Source organism: Alosa alosa, chromosome 13 (assembly GCF_017589495.1).
Source record: "Alosa alosa isolate M-15738 ecotype Scorff River chromosome 13, AALO_Geno_1.1, whole genome shotgun sequence".
Lineage (NCBI taxonomy): Eukaryota > Metazoa > Chordata > Actinopteri > Clupeiformes > Clupeidae > Alosa > Alosa alosa.
In genome coordinates this window covers 1,597,697-1,621,021 of record NC_063201.1, presented here as the reverse complement: position 1 = coordinate 1,621,021, position 23,325 = coordinate 1,597,697, and the positions used below count along the sequence as shown (strand labels likewise).

The following is a 23,325-nucleotide window of genomic DNA, read 5'->3' as shown; positions in this document are numbered from 1 at the left end:
CTCACGTAAGACTCAGTGCCTCTGCAATCATATCATTACACCTTTCTGCTATGATCACACAGTGAATGTCCAACTCAATCAGCATTTTAAATGTTGCTTGATAATTAAAGATGAATTGGGATTTTTCTCCCGAACTTTGTTGATGATTTGTTGGTATTTGTGGGTTCCCGCAAGGGTTTGCGATTTGTATGGTTATTTTGCTGATCAGTTCATAAACAGCCACAGCAATGAAGAGGAATGACCAAAGAATTTATTGGCAGAGAAACCATCATGACTGTGGAGGGGATCGGTCTGGGACGCCAGATGATTAGGTTGATTTGTTAGTGATTTGTTTTTGACGGTACATAGGCTTGCTTGTTGATTGGCCGCTGTGTGAAATCCCTTACCTATAGCACTAGGAATTCTTCTCATCTGTGTAGATTTATTAAATCATATAAAAAAATTGAATTTCCAAATGGCTGTAATGTCACAAAATCATTTTTTATTTTAAATAAATGCTATAATTATGTCCTTGTGTTACAGTTTTTACTGTGATACTGTAATCTAGGAGGTTTTACATTTTGGCAGAGGGCTTGTTTGGTTGTGGCCCCACCCACTTCTCTCCTAAAAGACAGAAGATTAGACAAGTTGAGAAATGATGTGTACACTGTGGTTCGCCGATTAGGAGATACATAGCTTACATCTTACATGAACAACAACAACAAATGATCCATGGCAACAATTAGTTGTTACTCAATTGCACTTCATCATAATAATTAACAAATATAGAAAAAAATAATGTTAATGGCTGTTAACACCTTAAGTAACATTAGCTTTAATTATACAAATGTTGATAACATCATGCCTATAGAATCATGTCGATATCTGCTAACAACCACTTACTGGTATGAGTCATAACAACATATAGAGATCTTAAAACAAAACATGTACATTTTAGTGGAATTCATTTTTATGGAATATTCCTGACCTATGCAGTGGGCCAACAGCTCAAAGCGATCTGAGCCAAAGAACGCCTCAGGTTTGCCATCCACGTGACAGACAATCAGAGGGAAACCAAAAGCCTACAAAGATGAGAGAATTGGTAGATAAAGACAATAGGCATGAAAACGACATTTGTATCATTCAACACAAAGGATTGACCACTGTCATGGTACTGACCCCATAACCCATTGCTTTCTGTGTGTTGGCCTTAAGTTTGTCTTTGATTGGCTGGGACTGGGCCAACTTCAGCAACTCATCAATCTCACTGGCTGACAGTCCAGCCTTTAGACCCGCCTGTTGAGGGGGGGGGGAATAATTCAGTACCATTTACAAGAAACAAGAACAGTCAGTTACAATTACTCCCAGACAATGAAATCATTATTTGGGATGATCTTGGCAGTGGAGGATAAGTCACTAGAGTATGCTGAAACCAGGACTATGAGGTGTGGTTCCGTGCGGTACCTCTATGAGTGATGCAGGCTGGGTGATGTCTTGGTCTTTACTCCAGATTCTCATCCACAGCTCCCTGGACACCTTCTCCACCTGGGCATCTCCACCTGTCTCCTTCTCAGCCACTGCAGTCACAAAGCGCATGGCTGTAAGAGAACCTGACCAGAAGATGGAACACAGAGAGAGGGAGGGAAGGAGAGTTATTGGCAAGAGAGTGTTTTCGTGGGACAGTATACTGAGGCACCATCAACAAAGAGAATAGAAGAGAGATGAAGGCTACCTTTCTCAAACATGGCCTCAAAAGGGTTTGATGGAGAGGACAGGGGTACTTTGAAATACTGAGCGAGACGTTCCAAGTCTTTTGTCATGTACAGAAACTTATTTGGGACCAGACCTGGAGGCTTGTTACCTTTCTCAACAACAAATACACAAAGAAACAAACAAGCAAGCACAGATTCTTAAGTGCAAAAATGGCCAGGTTTATTAAAATCGGAATTTATCGAATTGCAATTGCACAAGATCATGCACGATTTGCTCAACAGTTGCAAACGAGTGACACTAGGCTATATTTCATTAATGAAAGAAGGATCCTACCTGAACTTTGCATAACGCCTCCCAAGAAGGCCGGTCGCAATTTGAGGTCAATGTTCCAAACATGTCTGTAGCGACAGAGCACCTAAAACCACCGATAAAGTAGAAATCTTCATACAATTGAAAACTAGCATGCAGTCTATAGCTGTTGCAAACTTTATTACAAACCTCGAATCCAAGCCAAGAGTAAGGAGATACAACGTCGTAGAACAATTCTAACACTTTTCTGGAGCTGGCCATCTGTAGAATTGTAAATAGTCTATTCAAGACAATGACAAGCAACCTAGCTGTCATTTAAACAGGTTGTTGTTAACCATTGGACCATCCGAAAGTAGGTAAAGGTTCACCAAACCAAACCATGCATGTGACAACAACTTTTGGTAGAATTCCGTTCTAGATAGATAGATACTTTATTGATCCCCAGGGGAAATTCAATTCTGTAATCTGAACAAGCCATACTTACATACCGTTTAAGAGACGAAATGTTGAGTTGTGAAAAGTTACGAGCGTCCCCTTTTTCAAAATAGCCTACAAGGCTGCATTTGCACTAGTTGCACGATAATGGAATGGCAAGTGAAGCAGTCAAACTCTCCTACAAATTAGCCGTCAGTCATCTCTCTTGGCTAAATGTTTCTACCTCGAAATTCTGAGAATTCCACATTAAAGGGATCGGCAAAGTTAAGAACTCCCAGAGACTTTATCAGAGACAGTAAAAGACAGAGACTGACCTCTCATGGAGTGAGCAACCCCATAGACTGTAAAAAAGGAGCAACCTCCCTTCTTCTTTCGATTTACCGATTGCAAGTCCAAGTTCTTTAAATCATTACTGCCACCTACTGTAGAGAGCTGGTAAGTCCCGCCCTTTCCGCTATCCCCGCTGGACCTCTAAAATCGTTAATGCAAGTGAATGTGAGAAAATAATTATTTTCTGGTCCCGTTTGAATTTTGCCATGAATGTGAACATATGTTGTCCGTGAATTTGTAATATAAATTTTCGTATAAAGAATGCTACAATTGAGCGGGTAGAAGTTTGATGCGGTTAAACTTTGTGTGAGAGCACTTTGTGGACTACAACTTTCCGCTAGACGACAGCTAACTAGTTTCCCATAACAACCATCAGTTGGTCGAGATGTAGAGGGTTATTAAGATCGACTTTGAACACAGTGAACCATACAACTTTACAATCACACTGTATCATAGTGTTAATGTGTTGAGTAAAGCTAGACATGTTTCGAATATTTTTGTTACCATGTGTGTTTATTCCTGCCGTTACAAAAACTCAAAAACTAGGATGAATAGAACGTTCAAGCATTGTTTTTGTTTACCTTGTTGAAAGGGTCCATAGTTAACTGAGATGAATCATGACGATCAGAGAATGTCTAATAAGGGGAGAACTGCCACTCTCGGAAAACCTCCGGTTTCTGAACTGGTTGCAGTTCCTTCTGTGGTTCCACATGAGGGCGCTCGTCCACGAGTACAGAATGCATGGAGGTCTATGGAGCTGTACCCCTCAAAATCCACTTTTCTCGGGATATAATTTTTTTCCAAGTAATTTGAGTATTGTATTCGAAAGGGGAGGCAAAGAAAATACACTTGGTTGAGTATTATATTTTTTAAAGTCACTTAATTGTTCTTAAAAGCCTTTCAAATGTGTCAATGACGTCATTCATTAGCACAATGCTAGCGTGTTATGTGCAACAACGACCCAACCTGTAAGAAATCAAAAGGACATAAGTACTCGTTCATTCAACTTTTGACCTATAACCCATGTTGAAGTTATACAAAATACAATCAAATCTTAAGATTTGTCAACGACAATCAGGTGAAAGAGACAATTTTAGCCGTCTAGCTCCATTGACTCCCATTCATTCTGCACTCATGGCGATCGCCCCCAGTGGAACTCTGGTGGAACTGCATCCAAAATTCGGTACAATGGGACTTAAAGGGGTGGTTCAGGATTTTGGACATAGGACCTCATTTCCAAGTAAGCAAGTGTGATATTTATCAGTGGAGACCGTTTTCAACACGTTTCATCCAGTTGTTCTAATTGCAGAGTTCGCAGGTGCTAGGCTAGCGCAAGTCAACGGTAGGTGCTAGCCTGCCACTAAAAACAGTCTTACCTACTCCAAAGGACACTCGAGGCAAATTCCAGACAATCGATGTAAATGTCTGTGTTGATAGAATAGTGTAAGAAATACAACTACCCTCGCATCGCGTTGCAATAGTTATACTTTGTTCCCTGAAGTTGGTAGTAGTCATTTTGCATCTCAGCGGCGGACTGATATTACCAAGGCTACTACTAGGTATCCCCATTGGAGTGCGCTTTACTGTTTACTTTTTTTAGTACTACTAACTGTAGCAAGTATAATTCCGCCAAGCTAAGACACTAGTCCCTCAAAATGTAATGCGATCGTTGAAATGCAAGGATAGAATAATGTTAGAAATAAAACTATCAATACAGACATTTACATCGATAGTCTGGCGCTATAATTTATTTGCCTTGGGTGTACTTTTGGAGTGGGTAAGACTGTTTTTAGTGGCAGGCTAGCACATACCGCTTGACTTGGCGCTTAGCCTAGCACCCGCTAACTCTGCAATTAGAAGGACTGGATGAAACATGTTGAAAACGGTCTCCACTGATAAATATCACACTTGCTTATTTGGAAATGAGGTCCTATGTCCAAAATCCTGAACCACCCCTTTAATACGGAGTGGCAAGGCTCTCCGTAGACGGGCTCTGATATGATAGATACACAGAAATTCTTCTCACATTTCCTTCGCCTTCAAAGTTAAACATTTATTTATGTATTATTATTACTATCATCCTCACCCAGTCGTGTTAATGTTGAAGCTACCATACTTGATTATCTTCAAAAATAGTCATGCTAAAACAAAACAAAAAAGTTATAGCCTTGAAGCTAATCTTCTTTCCACTTTTCTGACCTACGGTCAATCCATCGAAAACCTCTGAAATGATTAGTGCCGTTTTTTAAAAATTAGGTTTACTTTTTTATTATTATTAGGTTGCCTCTGTGTAATGCTTTACCTTAACATACGGTCGTGTATGCTAGGTTTTGCTTATGAGTTACCGTCAGACAGTAAGGTGTACTGAGCTTCTTATCCAAACAATACGGTTATCTCCCTACGTTTGCCAACTTTATAAAAGCTTAACTCATGTCACACTGTTCGCCAACAGCAACATCCATCTTATTTGTTTTCAAGTAGCAGGGAATTCAAGCCAAACCGTTGCAACTCTGCCATCAATCATTAAGTTAAGCCCACCTAACGACTCTATACACGATTTCATTGGCCTGATTGAGTTTCGATTTCTGGAGCTCACAAGCCAACGGAGAGTTGCTAGACTAGCCCTAGGGGTGCATCTAGATTTCTAGGCTACCTTCTCCCTGTTTTTTTAATAACTTTTGGAAGTGATACCTACACCAGATGTTTTTCTCAGTCTGACATATTGGTACAACCTAAAACATGGCAATAATTAACCATTTTCCTTGACTGCTAGCAGTCTGTTGTCTCAGTGGTGAAGTAGCCTATTAGTCCAGGTAAAGTGTAACCTGGCAATAGCCAGATGAATTTTGCTCCGCCTAGCTCCACTCATCCACCTGGAACCGATCCATTGAAGTGTTGCTTCAGAAGGCTGGGCCTAATCAAAAAATGCTTGCATATGATTGAATAAGCCACTTGTCCGTCATCTATTGACGTGCTACTTCAACCACTCACATCGAAGCCAACCCGTGACGCTAATAACAGACTCACAGTTCTCACAGACTCACAGCTTCTACGCTATGTCACATCTATGAAACTCCCGCCCTGCGTCCTGATTGGCTAAACCATAAAGTTGGTTGGAGAAATCACTCTCAATGGAAGAGGTCCCAGATGGATGTGAGTGAAGCTAGGCGGAGCTAAGCGGAACGACATTCATCTGGCTAGGGTCAGGTTAGGCAAAGTGAGGTCTGACCCAAAACTAATTGCAACAGAATTTATTTTCACATTTTTATATTTCAATTGATGATCTAAACACCATAGTAAAAGTCCATGAAAAGTCCATGAAAATCCAGTTGGTGGAAATATGTTAAAATGAGGGTTGTTTTATGCATTATCCTTCAGCAAATACTGACAAAACTGTAATTAGAATGTTGTAGAATAAGCATTCTAAAGAATATCTGACCCCATCTAACTTAACATGGAATTTTAGAATATTGCATTGTTGAGGAACATTCTTTTATTTTCAAAGAGTTAGTACATTTCTCAGGCTTATTTCAGACTGGTTTGTTGCTAACTGGTGTCTATTTTTACATTTTGGCCTCTTTGAATCAATGGAAATGGTTGTTAAGTCTTTAAATAGAGCCAGTGTGTTTTTGCATGTAAGTGTTCCACAATGTTAAAGTTGTACAAACACATAGTTTTAACTTAAAAGCATTATTAAGCCTAGGAAAGTGTTTTGGTGGTCTGATTTAGAGGTCACTGAATCATATACAGTATATCACATGTACCAGTCCATCATTTTCCAAGACTTATAATTGACCTCTTGCCCGGGGGTTGACTGAGAGACTGTCTGTCCAATCAGAGGGGCCTGTATGATGCCTCTTTACTTTGCACAATTTTGGCTAAAACAGTAATCAGACAGTACAGCATGTTTATGTACTGTAAGTGAATGAATGAAGGAAAATTATAAAGTTAAAGATGGACATGATAATGTCCAAATTTGACAGAAAGGTGCAGATAACTGCAACTAGCCTCCAAAGAGGTGACTATTGTTGTGACGTCTGGCAAAAGGTGCATGCTATACTAATAAATATAGTTTAAGATTAATAATTAAAATGCATGCCTATGCATGGGTCATGGTTTTACCAAAATCATAGAACAGCCAAAACTATACATATTCGAAAAGCATATGCCCTGTACATGAAATATAGCATTAATCAACTTATGTCCCATCTTTCTCCATACCATGCATAATACATACTCCTCTATTCTGCATAGGCGAATCAAGTGAACAGCTGATACATTTTGGCCTGCACTATTAAGAGAAAGAAATTAAACATCATAAACTATATATTTTCTAAAAGCATATAACCTCTAGAAGTGATGTGACACCAATTAGAACATGTCCCATCTTCCTCCATGCAATGCACAATACATTGCCCTCTATTCTGTATAGGCGAATCTAGTGTAAAGCGGATACATTTTAGCCTATACTGTCTATGGAAAACAGATTAAATACCGTAAACTATATATTTTCTGAAAGCATATAACCTCTAGAAGTGATGTGACACCAATTAGGACATGTCCCATCTTCCTCCATGCAATGCACAATACATTGCCCTCTATTCTGTATAGGTGAATCTAGTGTAAAGCGGATACATTTTAGCCTATACTGTCTATGGAAAACAGATTAAATACCCTAAACTATATATTTTCTGAAAGCATATTACTTGTAGATGAGATATAACACCAGTTAAGACATGTCTCATCTTCCTCCATGCCATGCACAACAGATTGCCCTCTATTCTGCATTGACGAATCTAGTGTACAGTGGATACATTTTGGCATGTAGTCAAGGGAAAACAAATGAAACACCCTAAACTATATATTTTCTGAAAGCATATACCCTCTAGATAAGACATTACACAATTCAAGACATTTCCCATCTTCCTCCATGCCATGCACAATACATTGCCCTCTATTCTGCAAAGGCGAATCTAGTGTAAAGTGGATACATTTTGGCCTATAATGTCCAGGGAAAACAGATTAATTTCCAGGGAAAACAGATTAATTTTCTAAAAGCATATGCCCTTTAGATGAGATATAATACCAGGTAAGTATTATCTTCCTCCGTGCCTTGGACATGGTACATATTCCTGTTTTGCATTTACTCTGTATTAAAACACATTGATTTTAATATATCGCTGAAAAAGGTAGAGCATTCCAAAATGTTCAATGTTAACATTTAAAATCATATTATTATTTAATTTGACCATCATTTGTGCTCACTATTTCTAACAGGGTTTTGAAATCCTGCGCTGCTCAGTTAGCTCCTGTGTTCACTTATATCTTTAACACATCATTGGCTCAAGAGACAGTTCCTACTTGCCTCAAGCAGTCTGTTATTGTTCCAGTACCGAAAAACAAAAGTCCATCATGTCTGAATGACTACCGCCCAGTAGCCCAGTAGACGTCTACAGTGATGAAGTGTTTTGAGAAGCTTGTGAAAAACATTATCTGCTCATCCCTCCCTGCCTCCTTCGACCCCCTCCAATTTGCTTACAGAGCCAACAGGTCTACAGAGGATGCCATCTCAAACCTCATGCACACCACCTTAACTCACCTGGAGGAGGGGAATGGGAATTATGTGAGGATGCTGTTCATTGACTTTAGTTCAGCATTCAACACGATAGTACCTCTCACCTTGGTCACAAAGATGAAGGCCTTAGGACTGAACACCACCCTGTGTCACTGGATATTTGACTTCCTCACAAACCGTTCACAAGTGGTTAGAGTGGGGGGTCTGACATCTGACTCATTAACCATCAGCACTGGTGCTCCCCAAGGCTGTGCTTTGAGTCCACTGCTGTACAACATCTACACACATGACTGCAAAGCCAACAGTAGTCATACCTCCATCATCAAGTTTGCAGATGACACAGTGATCTTGGGCCTGATTAGTAACAACAATGAACAGTTCTACTTGGATCAGGTTGATGAGGTGGCACAGTGGTGTCAATCTAACAGCTTGACACTGAATATCAATAAAACCAAGGAAATGGTAGTGGATTACAGAAGGCAGCAGCAGAACTACAGTTACACCCCACCAATGATCAGCGGGCAACCTGTAGAGAGAGTCACAAGTTTTAAATACCTTGGTGTCCACATTACTGAAGACTTAACATGGACTGTTAACACTCAATATGTTCTGAAGAAGTCCAGACAACGACTCTACTTCTTTTAGGGCCAGCTAAGGAAATTCAAAGTTTCTACATCCATCATGAAGGCCTTCTACACTTCAGCGGTTGAGAGTGTTCTAACTGGTAGCATCATCACCTGGTATGGGAACTCCACAGTTAGAGATTGTAGTACTCTGCAGAGAGTAGTGCGCTCAGCTGAACATACTATAAGAACTCAACTCCCTGCTCTACAAGATATCTATTCCAGAAGAGTACTCCTAAGAGCCCAAAAGATTCTGAAGGACTCTTCTCATCCTAACAATGGATTATTCCTACCGCTGAAATCAAGAAGACGCCTATGTAGTCACAAAGCCAGAACTGAGAGACTCAGAAGAAGTTTTTATCCCCAGGCCATCCGAACTCTGAACTCACACTATACTGACTTTGCACACATTCACTCCTCAGCACTCTCAAACATTTCCCAACTCTGAACTCACACTATACTGACTTTGCACTCATTCACTCCTCAGCACTCATGACCCCCACACACACACACACCCACACACACCTACAAGACTTTTAACACTTTTACATCTCTCTCCCTATGCTACAGACCTTTTATTTATTTTCTTATTTCATCACACGTCAAAACACACACACACACATATCTGACTTTCTCCAACTTTTTGCACACTTTTTTATTTATTATTTTTGATTTCTCCTCCATCTACCCATGTCCTTGATTGCCTAGCCTTTCTGCCCCCCACCCCCATCCCCAACACACACACTTACATCATCACTGTCATCACTTCACATACATACAGCACACTGCTTGCTACAGTAAGCCTCGTCTACATACTTGCTGCACACTGCCCCCACATATACACAGCACATTGTCTTCAGGATCTTCTCCAACACACATCCTCTACATGCCCCAGCACACTGCCCCCACCTACCCACACACACACACACTGACAACACACACACAGTCACTGCTCCACTCCCTCCCAGCCCACACACACACATCTTCACTGTCATCACTCCGCATTACAATACATACAGTACTCTGCTTGCAATAGTAAGTCCCTGCCCCCCAACACAGACACTTACATCATCACTGTCATCACTTCACATACATACAGCACACTGCTTGCTACAGTAAGCCTCCCTCTACATACTTGCTGCACACTGCCCCCCACCACATACACAGCACATTGTCTTCAGGATCTTCTCCAACACACATCCTCTACATACTTACAGCACACTGCCCCCACCTACCCACACTACACACACACACACACAGTCACTGCTCCACTCCCCTCCCGCCCACACACACATCTTCACTGTCATCACTCACATACATTACATACAGTACTCTGCTTGCAATAGTAAGTCCCTGCCCCCCTACATACACAGCACATTATTTCATCAGGAAGCTTCTCCAACACACATCCCCAACATACTTACAGCACACTGCCCCCCCAATACAGAGCACATTGTCTCATGAGGAAGCTTCTCCAACACACATATTGCACACTGCCCCTCTCCCCACATACACAGCACACTATCCCATCTCCCCTGTCATCCCCCAACACACACACCCAAGACCCCTGGCAGTTGGGTTAGCCCCTTGAGCCGTGGGATCTGCCCAAGGTTTCTTCCTTGGTAAGGGAGTTTTCCTTGCCCCTGTTGCTCTTGGGTGCTCCTTGTTGGTGCCCCCACCCAATCCCAATCCTCCCCCCCCACCTTTTATGCAGCCCTTGCCACTTAATCTACTAAACCCCTCTTCTACTGCACTTTTTTTACCCCCCACTTTGCACAAATAGGCTGACACCAGACATAATTTCACTGCATTTCTTACTTCCAGTAACTATATGCATGTGACAATAAACTTCCTTGTACCTTGTACCTTGTACCTCAGATTCACCCCTGTGGGCTGAATAGTAATTGAGATATAGGGCTATATTTGTCTAATACGCATGGTCACTATCAAATAGCTTAGGGGTTTGTCCAGTCCACATTGGGGGTGGTTTTGTTTTCAAAAGTCCCGCACCTGGCGCAAAAATGGTGGATCTATGTTTCTTAATTAGTCATGGGTGTGTTTTGGGTGTAACATCCTTAAAACGCATCTGCACTCGTGTATTATTTTAACTCATTGGCAAAGTGAAACTAACTTCTCCGTGGTGTCATAGTCAACGACAAAACAGTTATACACAGTTAATTACTCTCACTATTGACTGACAATAGGTTACCATTGACAAAATAGCCTGAAAAAGGCAACACTTACCCCAATAGTGTTTAAATGACTAAATAAGAAACCTAAGGACATTTATCCTGCAGAGGAGTTGCTTACATCTCGTGACAGTGCGTCTTCAGCTGTGCTCCATATGTGCCTCTCGCCCATTCACTTTTAATTGTCATTAACAATTTGCAAATGATGGTGAATAACTACTCATTGTGAGACGTATTTCCCGATATCTTTATTATAATTATGTTCCCCATTGTAATAGTGTAATTTATAATGTTTTTATGGATGTGCGCTGGTGCACGTTCCTGTGGACGAGAAAAGCAGGGTGTAGTTGTGCACCCGCCCATCACTGTTGATAATGCACTCTTAAAATAACATATAAACAACTCGCCATGGATTTCTGACCAGGTATTTCTTGGTCAGTGGCGTAATGCGTTTTAGGTAGTGTAAGATAGCGATTTTTAGATAATGCGCTAGACCCGTCCTTAGGTCATTAATTGCCACACCCCTTGGTGCGTTGCTCAATAAAAGAGACGGGCATGACGAAAAACTATATAATAGAAATACGTGTTGCATCGTGATGATTATGCGCTTTGCTGTGCTGTTGACTGTCATGATAGGGCCCATAGCCATTCTAACCTCTTGGCAGCCATTTTGGTGGCCATCTTGAAAAGTGTAAGTATATATACTCGTTTGATCCCGTAAGGGAAATTTGGTCTCTGCATTTATCCCAATGCGTGAATTGTGAAACACACACAGTACAGTGTGTACACACAGTGAGGTGAAGCACACACTAATCCCGGCGCAGTGAGCTGCCTGCATCAACAGCGGCGCTCGGGAGCAGTGAGGGGTTAGGTGCCTTGCTCAAGGGCACTTCAGCCGTGCCTACTGGTCGGGGTTCGAACCGGCAACCCTCCGGTTACAGGTCCGAAGTGCTAACCAGTAGGCCACGGCTGCCCCCAAATGACCCCTTTCTGCCCCCAAATGACCCATTTCTCAAGGTCAGATTTTACTAGATTTTTAGTATGTTATTTAGCATGCCTAACAGTACCAGAATCCATAAAAAAACTTTTTCGATGTTGAACCCTATATTGACCCGCCTAAAGTTACTCAACTTGCACTGGATCATCTTCCTGAATCTCAATATTATCACAAGTGTGGGCAAATTTCTAAGTCAGCACCAGTCAGAGGCTACATTCATTGTTTTGCACTTTTATGATGTCATCACATCACCAAAAGTATTGGTTTTACCAAAAATATTTGTCAATATTTTAAACTACAAAAATACATACCTATAAAGTATTTTGATACAAAATACGAAGTCATTTTATTCAACCCAGTCAAATACAAATTACGAATATACAATATATTTTGTATTTGAAATATGGAATACATGTACAATAAATACTGCTCATCCCTGTAGGCATCACTTGTTCTGAGATACCATGTTTGGTTCAGGAGATATAATGAAGAATTCAGTAATTCGTAATTCAGTTATAATGGAATTAATAGTTGCCACGGCGATCATTAGGGTTTTTTGATAATGGTTTCATATCTGAAAATGTTCAGGGCTCCAAACTGTACAAGTTCACCAAGTTTCATGCTTATATGAAAGAATTTGACCTAATTTTCACATATCCCCTGTACTATGAAAGTTCGATAAAACTGCCACAGGTGCAGCTTTTCGCCATTGACCTATGCACAAATAATTCCAATTTTGACAATGTTCCACCACTTGGATTTTCATGGACTTTTGGTATGTGATATGGGAAGGTTTCATGAACCGAATACAACAAAAATTGCATTACTGTTGCAATTAGTTTTGGGTTGGGTGATTTTTTCTCACAGATTGCCTGGACTATATTTTTAAAACTGAACTAGACATTCTCTGACTGAACCAACCAACGGTAGACTTCAGTTGGAAAAAGTGGCGCGCTTTAGAAGGTCCACCAAAGAGGAATCTACATAGCAACTAAGCAGAGTTAACGTTAGCTGTGAGTTTGGAGTTTTTCCAAATAAGAAGAAAATCCGACTTTTAGGAAGTGTAGCAAGCGCCACACTTGCATTTTAACTCCCATGCTGTCGGTGAATTCAAACATGGTTCATTTTTGGAACAGATTTTCATTTAAGGTGGGTGATTTTACTGTTTGCAAGCTAATGTTAGTTAATGTAACTTAAGCTAGTTTTGTTGGCTAATTGTAGCACTAGCTAAGTTCCTGTAACATTAATGATAAGAAACAAATGCATGCTATGCGAAAGAAAACCCTTACGTTATGCGAAAGAAAACCCCACGCTTACACAGTGTTTTATTAAACATGTTGTATTCATATTATCACCAGGATTATTTGGTTCTTGCCATTTTATTGAATGGAATTCATACCGTGTGTGCTGAATCAAATGGTGAGTAGGCCTAATGTTAACTTAACTTAACTTAAAGTTAAAGTACAAAAGCAGTACAAAATTTAGTTTGGTTCTTACCGGGGCTTTTACTGCCTGAAATATCCGATTTGGGTTACCACGCTCGGAGTTTAGTTTAGTGCTGGGCTGCTAGGTACTTTATTCCCAACCTTTCTCAAGGCACATCAGCGGTTAGCCCGAGAATTCTCACCGCAATTAAAAATTCCACTGGAGCCCCAAGCGGATTTGTAAACACAGTCTTACAACACTGTTTACAGCCCTTCGAGTCACGGTAAAGTATCATTTTTGGTGCATAGCTAATTTACATAAACTTATGGTGTGGGTGCTTGCGTTTCTTTAGGAATCCGCTGTCTTGGTTTGTATAGAAATTAATATTAAGTGACACGTGTACATACTGACGGTTGGTAATGTGTGACGTTCCGATAATAAATAAAGTAGTCAGCTAACGTTAAAGTGATCCATGAAGGCCTTTTCGATTTTAATCTTTGGTTTCTGTTCTTTCTAGAACAAGATCAGAATTTTATTCAGTGTTTTAATGATACTGGAACTGGCAGATATCGACTATACTTGGGTTTAGAAGATTTGGTAAGTCATGGAGAACTAGTTGTTCACATACTATTTATTCATTTTAGCAGACATAGGCCTACTTGGTGATAGCCAGTTTTCAATGTACTTGTTGGCTACGAAAAAATAAACAGTTCAAAAGATTGGTAAATGTCTCTACCATCCTTTGGATGCAGGTAATGGATTGCATGTTGGCCACTAATGCAGGATCAAGTCGGCAGTCTACATACCAGCTTAAACTGTATGCTGCAGCTGGGTTGCTACCCAAGATAGAGATCTACAATCGCACCAATGTCTTATCCTTCACATTTGAATTAAACATAGTAAGCATGAGTCATAGTAATTTGTTTGAAATACTTGTTTCTATTCTGTGAGGTTGTGCTATGATGCTTGTGTAAAATTTAGCTTACAAGTTACTTTTTCAATCGCTAACACATAAAAAAAAAAAAAATAGAAATGATCTCTTCTCCTTATTACTTCTGATTAAACTCTTCTCCTTATTACCCCTTATTAAACTCTTTTTAGAGTTTTCAGTTTTCTTTGGTGCTCATTAACTCTTTATTTCTTTAGCTGTTCTCTCCCTCACTTTGTATTGTTTGTTTTGTCAGAATACAACCAAATGGCGTGCCACTGTGCCAAGACGCAACATAACTATCATGACAGGTGCCCTAGTGTCCCTATTTGACTTTGTCTTTCTTATCTTATCTTGTGAATTATAATTATGCTTACATCCATCTATCTGCATTCTCATTATGGCTGATATTGTTACATCTCCCAACCTTTTGCATCCTATACTTTGCTTTGTCCCTGGATAGAGATCGCCCCTGTGGACCAGTGGTATTTTGAGATTAGCATGTTCCAAGGCTTTGAAGCGTTACATGCAAAAGCTAAGCTGCTTGAGACGCTGAAGGGAACACTGCTAGATGTGGCCCGAGGTGAGGGAAGTGACCTTGGCCCACAGGGAAAAACCTAACAGAGTTACTCTACGTATACACCGCCGCCGACTTGAGCTTCCAAAGAAGCTCGGGTTGCCCCGTCAAGGACGCTTGTCAAAAAAGTACAGGGAAGATTTGGACGCTTTGGCCGCTCTGAAGTGGCAGCATTCTACGTTCTATCATGTTCTATCTTACTACTTTATTTAAAGGCCGTCTATTCCGATTGGTTGCTGGTCGTTGGTCGCTGAACCGCATAATAGCTCATTACCATAAAGTTGGCCAACTTTCTGCTTGACGCTCAAGACGGCCAAAACGTGACGCTGACGGATTTGCCGCTTCTTGCAGCTGAGAGAATCTGGCTTCCATTGAAAATGAATGACTTCCTGAATCTTTGGAAGCTCAAGTCGGCGGCGGTGTGTACGTACAGTTAACCACGAGACAGCATGTCACACTGTTTTTCTCCTTCTAGCTGTGCAGGAGCATGCCTGATATATTTAGAATTTCTAACATTCATTTGGATGTGTGTGTTTGTCTAGTGTCTTTTATATGGCTCAAGATTGAATAGGGAGGTTCTTAATCGTATACCAATGTATTGGATTTTCCATTATGTTGTTGTGTCAGGTGTTTTGATTTGAACCTACTTAAGTAATTCTTAGTAACGTGATAGTATTTCTATAATAGAGCCAATTCTTCAGTGGACCATCGGCAAAGAGGTGTCACCGCAGGTCATCATACCACATGAGCATCGAATCACCAAAGTACAGGTCACCCAGAGTCCATGTGCCAATGATGTGGCTGTAATGGCACCCATTTTCGAACCAGGAGGTCGCACAGGTTGGTGGAGATTAGGGCTGGGACAACGCGTCGACATAATCGATGACGTTGACTCAAAAAATATGTTGACGCAAAATATGAGCGTCGATTCATCAAGCATAACATGTGCTGCTAACATTTTTTAATTTTACACCGTGGCTGGGCACCACGAAATCAAAACCGGCCACCACACATTGACGTTCTATGTTGTAGGCCTACTATTAAAGATAAGATAAAATAATTTCATTCAGCTGCACTTTTTACTCACACAGCCTTTCCTCGCCCCACCTGCTCTCTCTCGTAACGAGTCCGCTGCTCCTCCTCTGCATGTGCATTTAACAAAATATTCACGATTGTTGAAGGATTGTTGTTGCCACATTGAAGCACTGCATAGAACACAGTGGGCTAAATTGCTATTAAATCCGCTTAGCATGACCATGCTGCCCAAATTTGTTCAAAACCGCTGCATTAAAGTTAAAGTAAACTCTGCTAAGGTCTTATCACAACATAGTACATTGAGGAGACTAAACTAAGTTAAGTTACAGTATGCAATCAAGCAGTATCTCAAAACTAACGTTAGAATACTGTTTGGATGTCAAGTAATCGTTTAAAAAAATAATCGTTTATCCCAGCCCTAGTGGAGATACCAGGGAGGCATTCCATCAAACTCGCTTATGATTAACAGAAATAGCCTGCCTTGAAGTAGCGTAGATTTTCACTTGAGGCTAAAGCCGTTCCATTAACTGAAGTTAGCTGCATCTTACTTTTTTATTAAATCCTGGCTGGAATGCCTCGCGGCAACTATTGTGTTGAAATATAGCAGGCCTAGTAACTGCCTCAGCCTCTGGCAAGCTCAGAAGGGGGCGGCAAGCGACTGGTAGCTTGAGAGTGACGTGTTGGAGACTTTTCATTGGCAACAGTAGGCTTGCAACTTTGAGGCCGGCGGCCTATTAAACCAACCAACAATATAAAATATTAAGAAGAGCTATTTTCTTAGGCAATTATTCAGGCATGCAAACTCCTCACCTTTCGGTGAAATTCGCAGTTTTGAATCCAAAATGACTGACTTACGTGGTTTGTGCAGAACCGATGACAAAATATTTAGAGTGTGTGTGTGGGGGGGGGGGGTGTCAACATCAACTGAGTTTACTATTGTGCAGACGCAAACACATCTTGGTGTTGTCAGAGCGCCATTAAAAACTTCAGCAACGAATGTTAGGCTATGTGCGTTTACTAAACATCAGTGGAAGCTTGTTGCTGCAGAGGCAACGTGAACAGAACGCTCACACAGGTATAGCCTCCTTTTGTGAGCGCCGATAGATGCGTCTGAAATGTGAGCACGGCGAGGAGAGATGTCAGGTGGGCTAGTTGAAACATTCAACTTATGTTAGCAAAATACTTATTAGTGTAGCAACGTAGCATTGGCGGTTTTGTTTTAGAAATATAGACACAACAAGTTAATTTGAAGAATAGGTTACGTGCTGTACTTGGTCTAGATCGGCAAAAGGTGAAGCAAATACACAGACCTTATCAGTATAGCCAAAGGCTAATGTGAATAACTAAGAGTTAAATGTCTCCTAAACTGGGCTGTGCATAACGTTTAACAATAATTATTCACATTTAACTCTTTAATTATTCACATGTAACTCTTTTATTATTCACATTAGCCTTTGCTATACTGATCTTTGCTATACTGATCTTGCTCAGAGACAAAATCAGTGTTGATTGATATGTCTTTAAGAAACGTTCAGTGGCCTGATCTGAAGTAGCCTGTGCCTATAGGGTAGGCTACAGTTTAACATGTAGTGTGAACACTATTCACACAACACAACTTTATTGGTTGTTTAAACAAATTAACTAGCACAATGCCACAATCTGTAAGTAACCTAGGCTGCAGGATAACACTTGTTATGAAACAGTGTACCCTCCACAACACACCCACCCCCCTCTCCCCCAACATTTTTAAATCAATTGCACCATATTGTTATGTAGCATAGTAATGTTATACACTATTTGAAAACTTGGACACTTGGTTTTACCTTGTCAGATTAATCTTACTATGTCTCAATTAAATTGTATGTTTGGTGCTTTCCTACCTTCTAGCTGCAGTGTGTGTCCTTATCAATAAGATAGATGCAGCAAATTGGGTATTGAAATAGTCACAGTAATCCATATTTTTATCCATTGTTTTATCCAATATTAGTTGTGCAGATGTATAATCCATCTTATACACACCCATTGAACCAACAAAGAAAATGCAAAGACATTTCTTAATTCTATAGTGTAGTCATTCCATCAGAACCTCTGACAAACAATCCAAATAGTCCAGAAACCACACAGTAAGGCTTTTATTGTCAGTATGCATTTTGGGTAACCAAAAGTCCTATGGGGAGTTTCCATAAGGCATTTTATTTATTTTTAGTGATTTTATAGTTTGTTTTCTTTGTAAATCTCTAGTTTTGGGCCATTTCATACTCCGTGGAAGCTATGCACTATATGGCACTTCGCGGCTACCCCGGCTTGTATTTGGGGGCCGGCCTTTATTTGTCTGAATCAACCACGACCCGGCTATAAATAGAATCCCGGCCATAATTTGAGGATTTACGGTAAACGTCAAACAATTTGGCCCATGATCCCTGCAGAGACTTTCCCCAGTAGCAATGGATATTTGGAAGGGAAGTGAACCCAATGTAAATGACAGGGTTCCCGCGGGTCCTTAAAAAGTCTTAAAAAGTCTTAAATACAACTTTCGGTTTTTAAGGCCTAAAAAAGTCTTAAATTGTCTGGAATGTCTTGAATTTTCGAAAAGGAGGTATTAAATTTGTGTATGGGACCGCCAGCGAGTGTGAGAGAGCGAGTGAAATGTCTCCATCTGGTTTTGTGTATTTTTTTTAAACGGAATTGTATAAGTGACTATAAGGCTACTGAAGGAAGTGTAGTGGTTGCAGAGTGAAGATGTTTTCACGGGTGTCGTTAAAGGTGTGAAAATGGTAAGAATATGTAAAAATATGCCTTACGTTTTCGTGGTAGGCTATAGCCGAGGCCTGAGAGATATGTAGGCCTAGGTAGCCTACGCAAGCGGTAGAGTGAGCGGGAGAAAGAGCTGCAAGCCAGTTAGCGATAGGGTGACCATACGTTCGGATTTAGGCCGGACAGTTTAAAAGTCCTGTCCAGCGCAGCCTCAAGCCGGACGCTCATTTATCCTCCTTTTTGGAGTTGCGCTGGGCTTCTAGAATCTTTGCTCGGACGCAGCATCGTTTCACAAACTATGGACGTGAAGACTGCTGGTCAAATTATGCGTGGTGCTTCTGTCACTCATCTGATAATTTGCTGCGCAATTTATGAAGGAACCGCGGACCGACAGAAAAAGAAAACAAACATTTTCTCAATCAAGAGGAAATACACATTAAGTTGATCTGTTTGCATCTCTCCAGCCTGTTTTGCTGGCCTAGCCTAAGTAAATATCTGTCTACTATAAGTTAGCTGCAGCTTGCTTGCCAACCTTTCCCAGTACTTCACAAAAGTTGTGAAATATAACCGCATATTTTTTCTGAATGTCGGCGACTGGCTACATAAAAAAAACGCATCTGTAAGTGTATTCATAATACGTGCGTGCTTGAGATGAAACCAGCAGTTTTTCAGCAGGAACATGCGAGGAGGGGGTTTAACTTTTCCCATACATTTTTTTAAAACAAGTCAATGGTTTACAATGTTTCAGTGAATCTTTGGTTGGTTTAAATACAACTGGTGTGCAAAATGTAAATTAGTGGATTACCTGTGATTTGCTGTGCTATGGGACAATAGATGCCTAAGTTAGTAGGCCTATTACAATATTTAAATAGCTTAGTCTACCTTTGAAAAAAAATATTGAAGGGAATCCAGTCCAGTAAACATGTCTTTGTCAAGTAGCCTAGGCTACTACAGACACAGGTGAAGAACAGTCAGCCTCAGCCAGTAGCACAACCAAATATGTACAGCCAGCTTCAAAAGAAGCAGCCCAGACCCTAAAATTGGGCATTCATAGCTGTGAAGGTAATTCACACACAATTATTTTCTTTCACCAAAATATATTTGGTAACTTCTGTAGACATCCCAAATGGGGTGGGTGTTAAAATTAGTAGAAAAAAAAACAGTTTTAAGTTGTATCTTTTTTGCCGTGGTATAGTCTTAATTTTTCCATTTAGATGTCTTGAAAAGGTCTTAAAGGTCTTTAAATTTGCACTTGGAAAATGTGCAGATACCCTGAAATGATTAATCCCAGAAACCTGTGAAACTCTTCTGGGGTCTCTTTGTCCCATGTCTCTGCACTGTGTGCATACGACGGCCTACTAAGCACAAGCTCCCACCCCTTCCGGTTGATAAAACCACATATGTCTGAGATAGTAACGTGAATAAAAAACAACATATCCATCCCCTCATGGTCTTCAGCATTGTGAGCGCAAGCTCATCAGCTGTCAGCTACCTCTTCCTCTTCAGGCTTGCAAGAAGGTCTGTGTAGGTCATCCATCTGAAACAACAGCAAAATCATACAAATGTAATACCTTTATTAAAATAAAAAATAACAAAACTACAGGTGCGTGCGTGTATGCACGTACACACACAAGAAGAGGTAGCCTAAACTACTGAAGTATTTTGAGTAACAAAATATTTGTCAGTATGAAAAGTAATTTTATTACACATGGGTTTAGCTACCCTAAAGATAGATTACATTTCACCTAGTAACTAACTGCTGGAATGCAATATTGACACTTCTGACAAGAATATGAATTTGAACAAAATCTGGTTTGGTTCTTACCAGGGCTTTTACTGCCTGAAATTTGAATTTGTTTACCACGCTCAGAGGTTAGTGCTGGCCTGTTGGGTCGCCCATTTCCGACCTTTCTCACAGCACATCAACGGTTAGACCAAGATTTCTCGTCGCAAATCAAAATTCCACTGGAGCTCCAAGCGGATTTGTACACCCAGGCTTACACACTGTTTACAGCTCTTCGAGTCACGGTAAAATGTAATTTTTGGTACATAGCTAATTTCAGGGTTCCTGCGGGGTCTTAAAAAGTCTTAAAAACATTGAATTTATGAATTTGGAAATAATACCTTAAAAAGACTGTAACTCTATCGTATTCTCCTCAAAAGATTCATTTGTCAACCACACAAAAGATTGATTTGTCAACCACTATTATTTTGATTAAATAACGTAGCCTAAATAAAGAGTGGCGGAACCAATAATTGTGAATGCAACGCTGCCCCAGGTCTGAACTCGTCACTTTGCTACAGCACTACAACACAGACCACAAGCAACAAGCCAAGCAGAAGCGCGACAAATCAAAGCAGACCACAAGAAAGTTTGTATATAACATATAATATTGTATAATATGTTATTGTTGTTTTTAACGTTTGTTTACGTTACCTAGCTACCCATTTCATGCTGGGGTTATGGGGAAATGTAAATTTAACGAACCGTGGCGAGATAAACAAGCATTTTGTCACTTGCATTTGCACTTTTGAGTCTCATGCCAAGTAGTCCAAGCACATCAATTCTATCAAAGGGCAGGATCATACTCCTTCCATCGCCGGAGTGTTTTGACCTGCTAATGTTAGCCAGCTAGCTGTAATGTGCCTGAAGTAGAAGCAGATAACGTTAACCAGCCTGCTGCTAGTGCTACAGCCCCTCCAGTTACGACCGCAACTAGAGTGGATCTGCGCACAGCTTTTGGGTCCACACCAACGATGAAAGCAGAGGTGTAGTCCAGGCAAAGTAAGGTCTGACCCAAAACTAATTGCAACAGAATTTATTTTCACATCTTTATTTTTCAATTGGTGATGTAAATCCAGTTGGTGGAAATATGTTAAAATGGGTTTTTTATGCACTATCCAATACTGACAAAACTGTAATTAGAAAGTTGTAGAATAAGCATTCTAAAGAATATCTGACCCCATCTAACTTAACATGGGGTCATTCCACGTCAATTCAACCAGGGCCCACGCACTTAGGTCTTAAAAAAATCTGAAGAAATTACCAGGTGTACCTATGTTGGAGACACACTGACACACTGTAAAATTACTTTTATGTAAGATCAATACTTTCCAAGATACAGCCAGTTTTACGGGGGGAGGGGGGTGTCGATTTTGTTCGGCCTCTTTTTTTTGTCAAAGTTCACAAGCCCATAGCGCAAGAGCTAAACCATGTAGGAGGCTCAAATTTTGCATGCTGGTACATAAATAGGAATAGTATGTAGCAAAATCGTCACGTTTGGTTTGGATGATCCTGTATGGTCATAGCTGTCCCTCAAAGTTGATCAAAATTTTATTGGAGTTTTTGGCTGGGCACTTGTAGACGAGATATTTGTGGTCTGCTGAAATTTTCTTTGATTTTTCACACCTGCTTGGCTTGTTGTCTGTGGTCTGTGTCTGTGCTGTGGTGTTTTAGCGTAAGTACTCACTACTATGCTACAATGTTTCATCATTCTTCCATAATGCTTTACAAAGTCCAGTGTTTCCCACAGAATTGGATTCAATTTGTGGCGGTAGCTGACTTGGACAACAGGGGGGGGGGGGGGGGGTATTAAGATCGTCTTGGTAGTGTATAGGTCTAATTGAGTGCCTGTCACTTTAAGACGTTCGTGATTAACACAGTTAAAAGGCTGCTGATGTGTGGATGCAATTCATAATGTTTTCTACATAGTTAAAATAAAGGTTTGTACTTCTCCTTGGGACAAGCCCTTTTGAATTTTGGAAAACACTTGTCCATTTACATCGGGATTTTGCAAACATTCAGTGTCAGAGTCAATAAAATGAGCCCTTAAACGAAATTGACAAGTAGCTGTAAGTAGGCTAAGCATGCTTAATTCGACATCCAAACAGTATTCTAACGTTAGCTTTGAGATACTGCATAATTGCATAACTTAGTTTAGTCTTTTCAAGGTAGCTTACTATGTTGTGATAAGACCTTAGCAGAGTTAACTTCAATGCAGCAGTTTTGAACAAATTTGCGCAGCATGATCACGATGCTAAGCGGATTTAATAGCAATTTAGCCAGACGTCTTCTATGCAATGCTTCTATGTGGCAACAACAATCCTTCAACAATCGTGAATACTTTGTTAAATGCTCATGCAGAGGAGTGGCATCAGGCTACGAGAGACAGCAGGGCGGGGAAAGGAAAGGCTGCGTGCGTAAAAAGCGCAGCTCAATGGCAATGCAAGGATTTGATCTTATGTTTAATTTAAAATAAATTAAATTAAACATAGAATATTAATCTGTGGCGGCCGATTTTGATTTCATGGCGCCCCGCCACAGATTAGTCAATGTATGGGAAACACTGAAGTCCACATTTTCACATTTGTGACCAGGCATGGCAAAACCAGGCTTAAGTCGCAGAGACGCAAGTCGCGAAAAACGACTTTGAATGTTTTTTTTTCGTTTCGTTTT

General features: G+C 40.5%; 2 protein-coding genes across 8 annotated transcripts in view; one reads left to right on the top strand and one right to left on the bottom strand.

Moving 5' to 3' along the window:
• Positions 1-461: 461 nt before the first annotated feature.
• On the bottom strand, positions 462-2,847 carry LOC125305750 (glutathione S-transferase kappa 1-like). 5 transcript variants are annotated; one of them, XM_048260678.1, is made up of 8 exons: positions 2,751-2,847; positions 2,191-2,262; positions 2,026-2,107; positions 1,712-1,840; positions 1,444-1,589; positions 1,159-1,275; positions 968-1,061; positions 462-603 (listed from the first exon to the last, which is right to left on the bottom strand). In XM_048260678.1, exons 2-8 carry the CDS (start codon positions 2,260-2,262, stop codon positions 554-556), a joined length of 690 nt encoding a protein of 229 aa, XP_048116635.1. In that variant the 5' UTR covers positions 2,751-2,847; the 3' UTR covers positions 462-553. The 5 variants fall into 5 exon arrangements, with proteins under 5 accessions (XP_048116635.1, XP_048116637.1, XP_048116636.1 ...); XM_048260680.1 differs by having other exon boundaries at positions 1,712-1,844; positions 2,751-2,822; XM_048260679.1 differs by lacking the exon at positions 2,751-2,847 and adding an exon at positions 2,486-2,744.
• A 9,819-nt stretch (positions 2,848-12,666) lies between these two features.
• LOC125305748 (cation channel sperm-associated auxiliary subunit beta-like) overlaps positions 12,667-23,325 on the top strand; it is a 116,046-nt gene continuing 105,387 nt past the window's right edge. Inside the window, exons 1-7 of one of the 3 annotated variants that reach the window (XR_007195458.1) lie at positions 12,667-13,299; positions 13,509-13,569; positions 14,093-14,172; positions 14,328-14,474; positions 14,760-14,814; positions 14,967-15,086; positions 15,768-15,920. Coding sequence is in view for 2 of the 3 variants with exons in the window: in XM_048260675.1 (XP_048116632.1) it covers positions 13,246-13,299; positions 13,509-13,569; positions 14,093-14,172; positions 14,328-14,474; positions 14,760-14,814; positions 14,967-15,086; positions 15,768-15,920 (670 nt within the window). In the remaining variant the exon portion in view is untranslated. The remainder of the gene's footprint in view (positions 13,300-13,508; positions 13,570-14,092; positions 14,173-14,327; positions 14,475-14,759; positions 14,815-14,966; positions 15,087-15,767; positions 15,921-23,325) is intronic. The other 2 variants (XM_048260675.1, XM_048260676.1) reach the window with 2 other exon arrangements.

Bases quoted from the DNA above. Each gene is read 5' to 3' on its own strand.
- LOC125305750 (XM_048260678.1), bottom strand. From the start codon at position 2,262: ATGGCCAGCTCCAGAAAAGTGTTAGAATTGTTCTACGACGTTGTATCT. The intron at 2,108-2,190 runs GTTTGTAATAAA...CGGTGGTTTTAG, and splicing joins ACTCTTGGCTTGGATTCGAG to GTGCTCTGTCGCTACAGACA. The intron at 1,276-1,443 runs GTACCGCACGGA...CCCCCTCAACAG, and splicing joins AGCCTGCATCACTCATAGAG to GCGGGTCTAAAGGCTGGACT.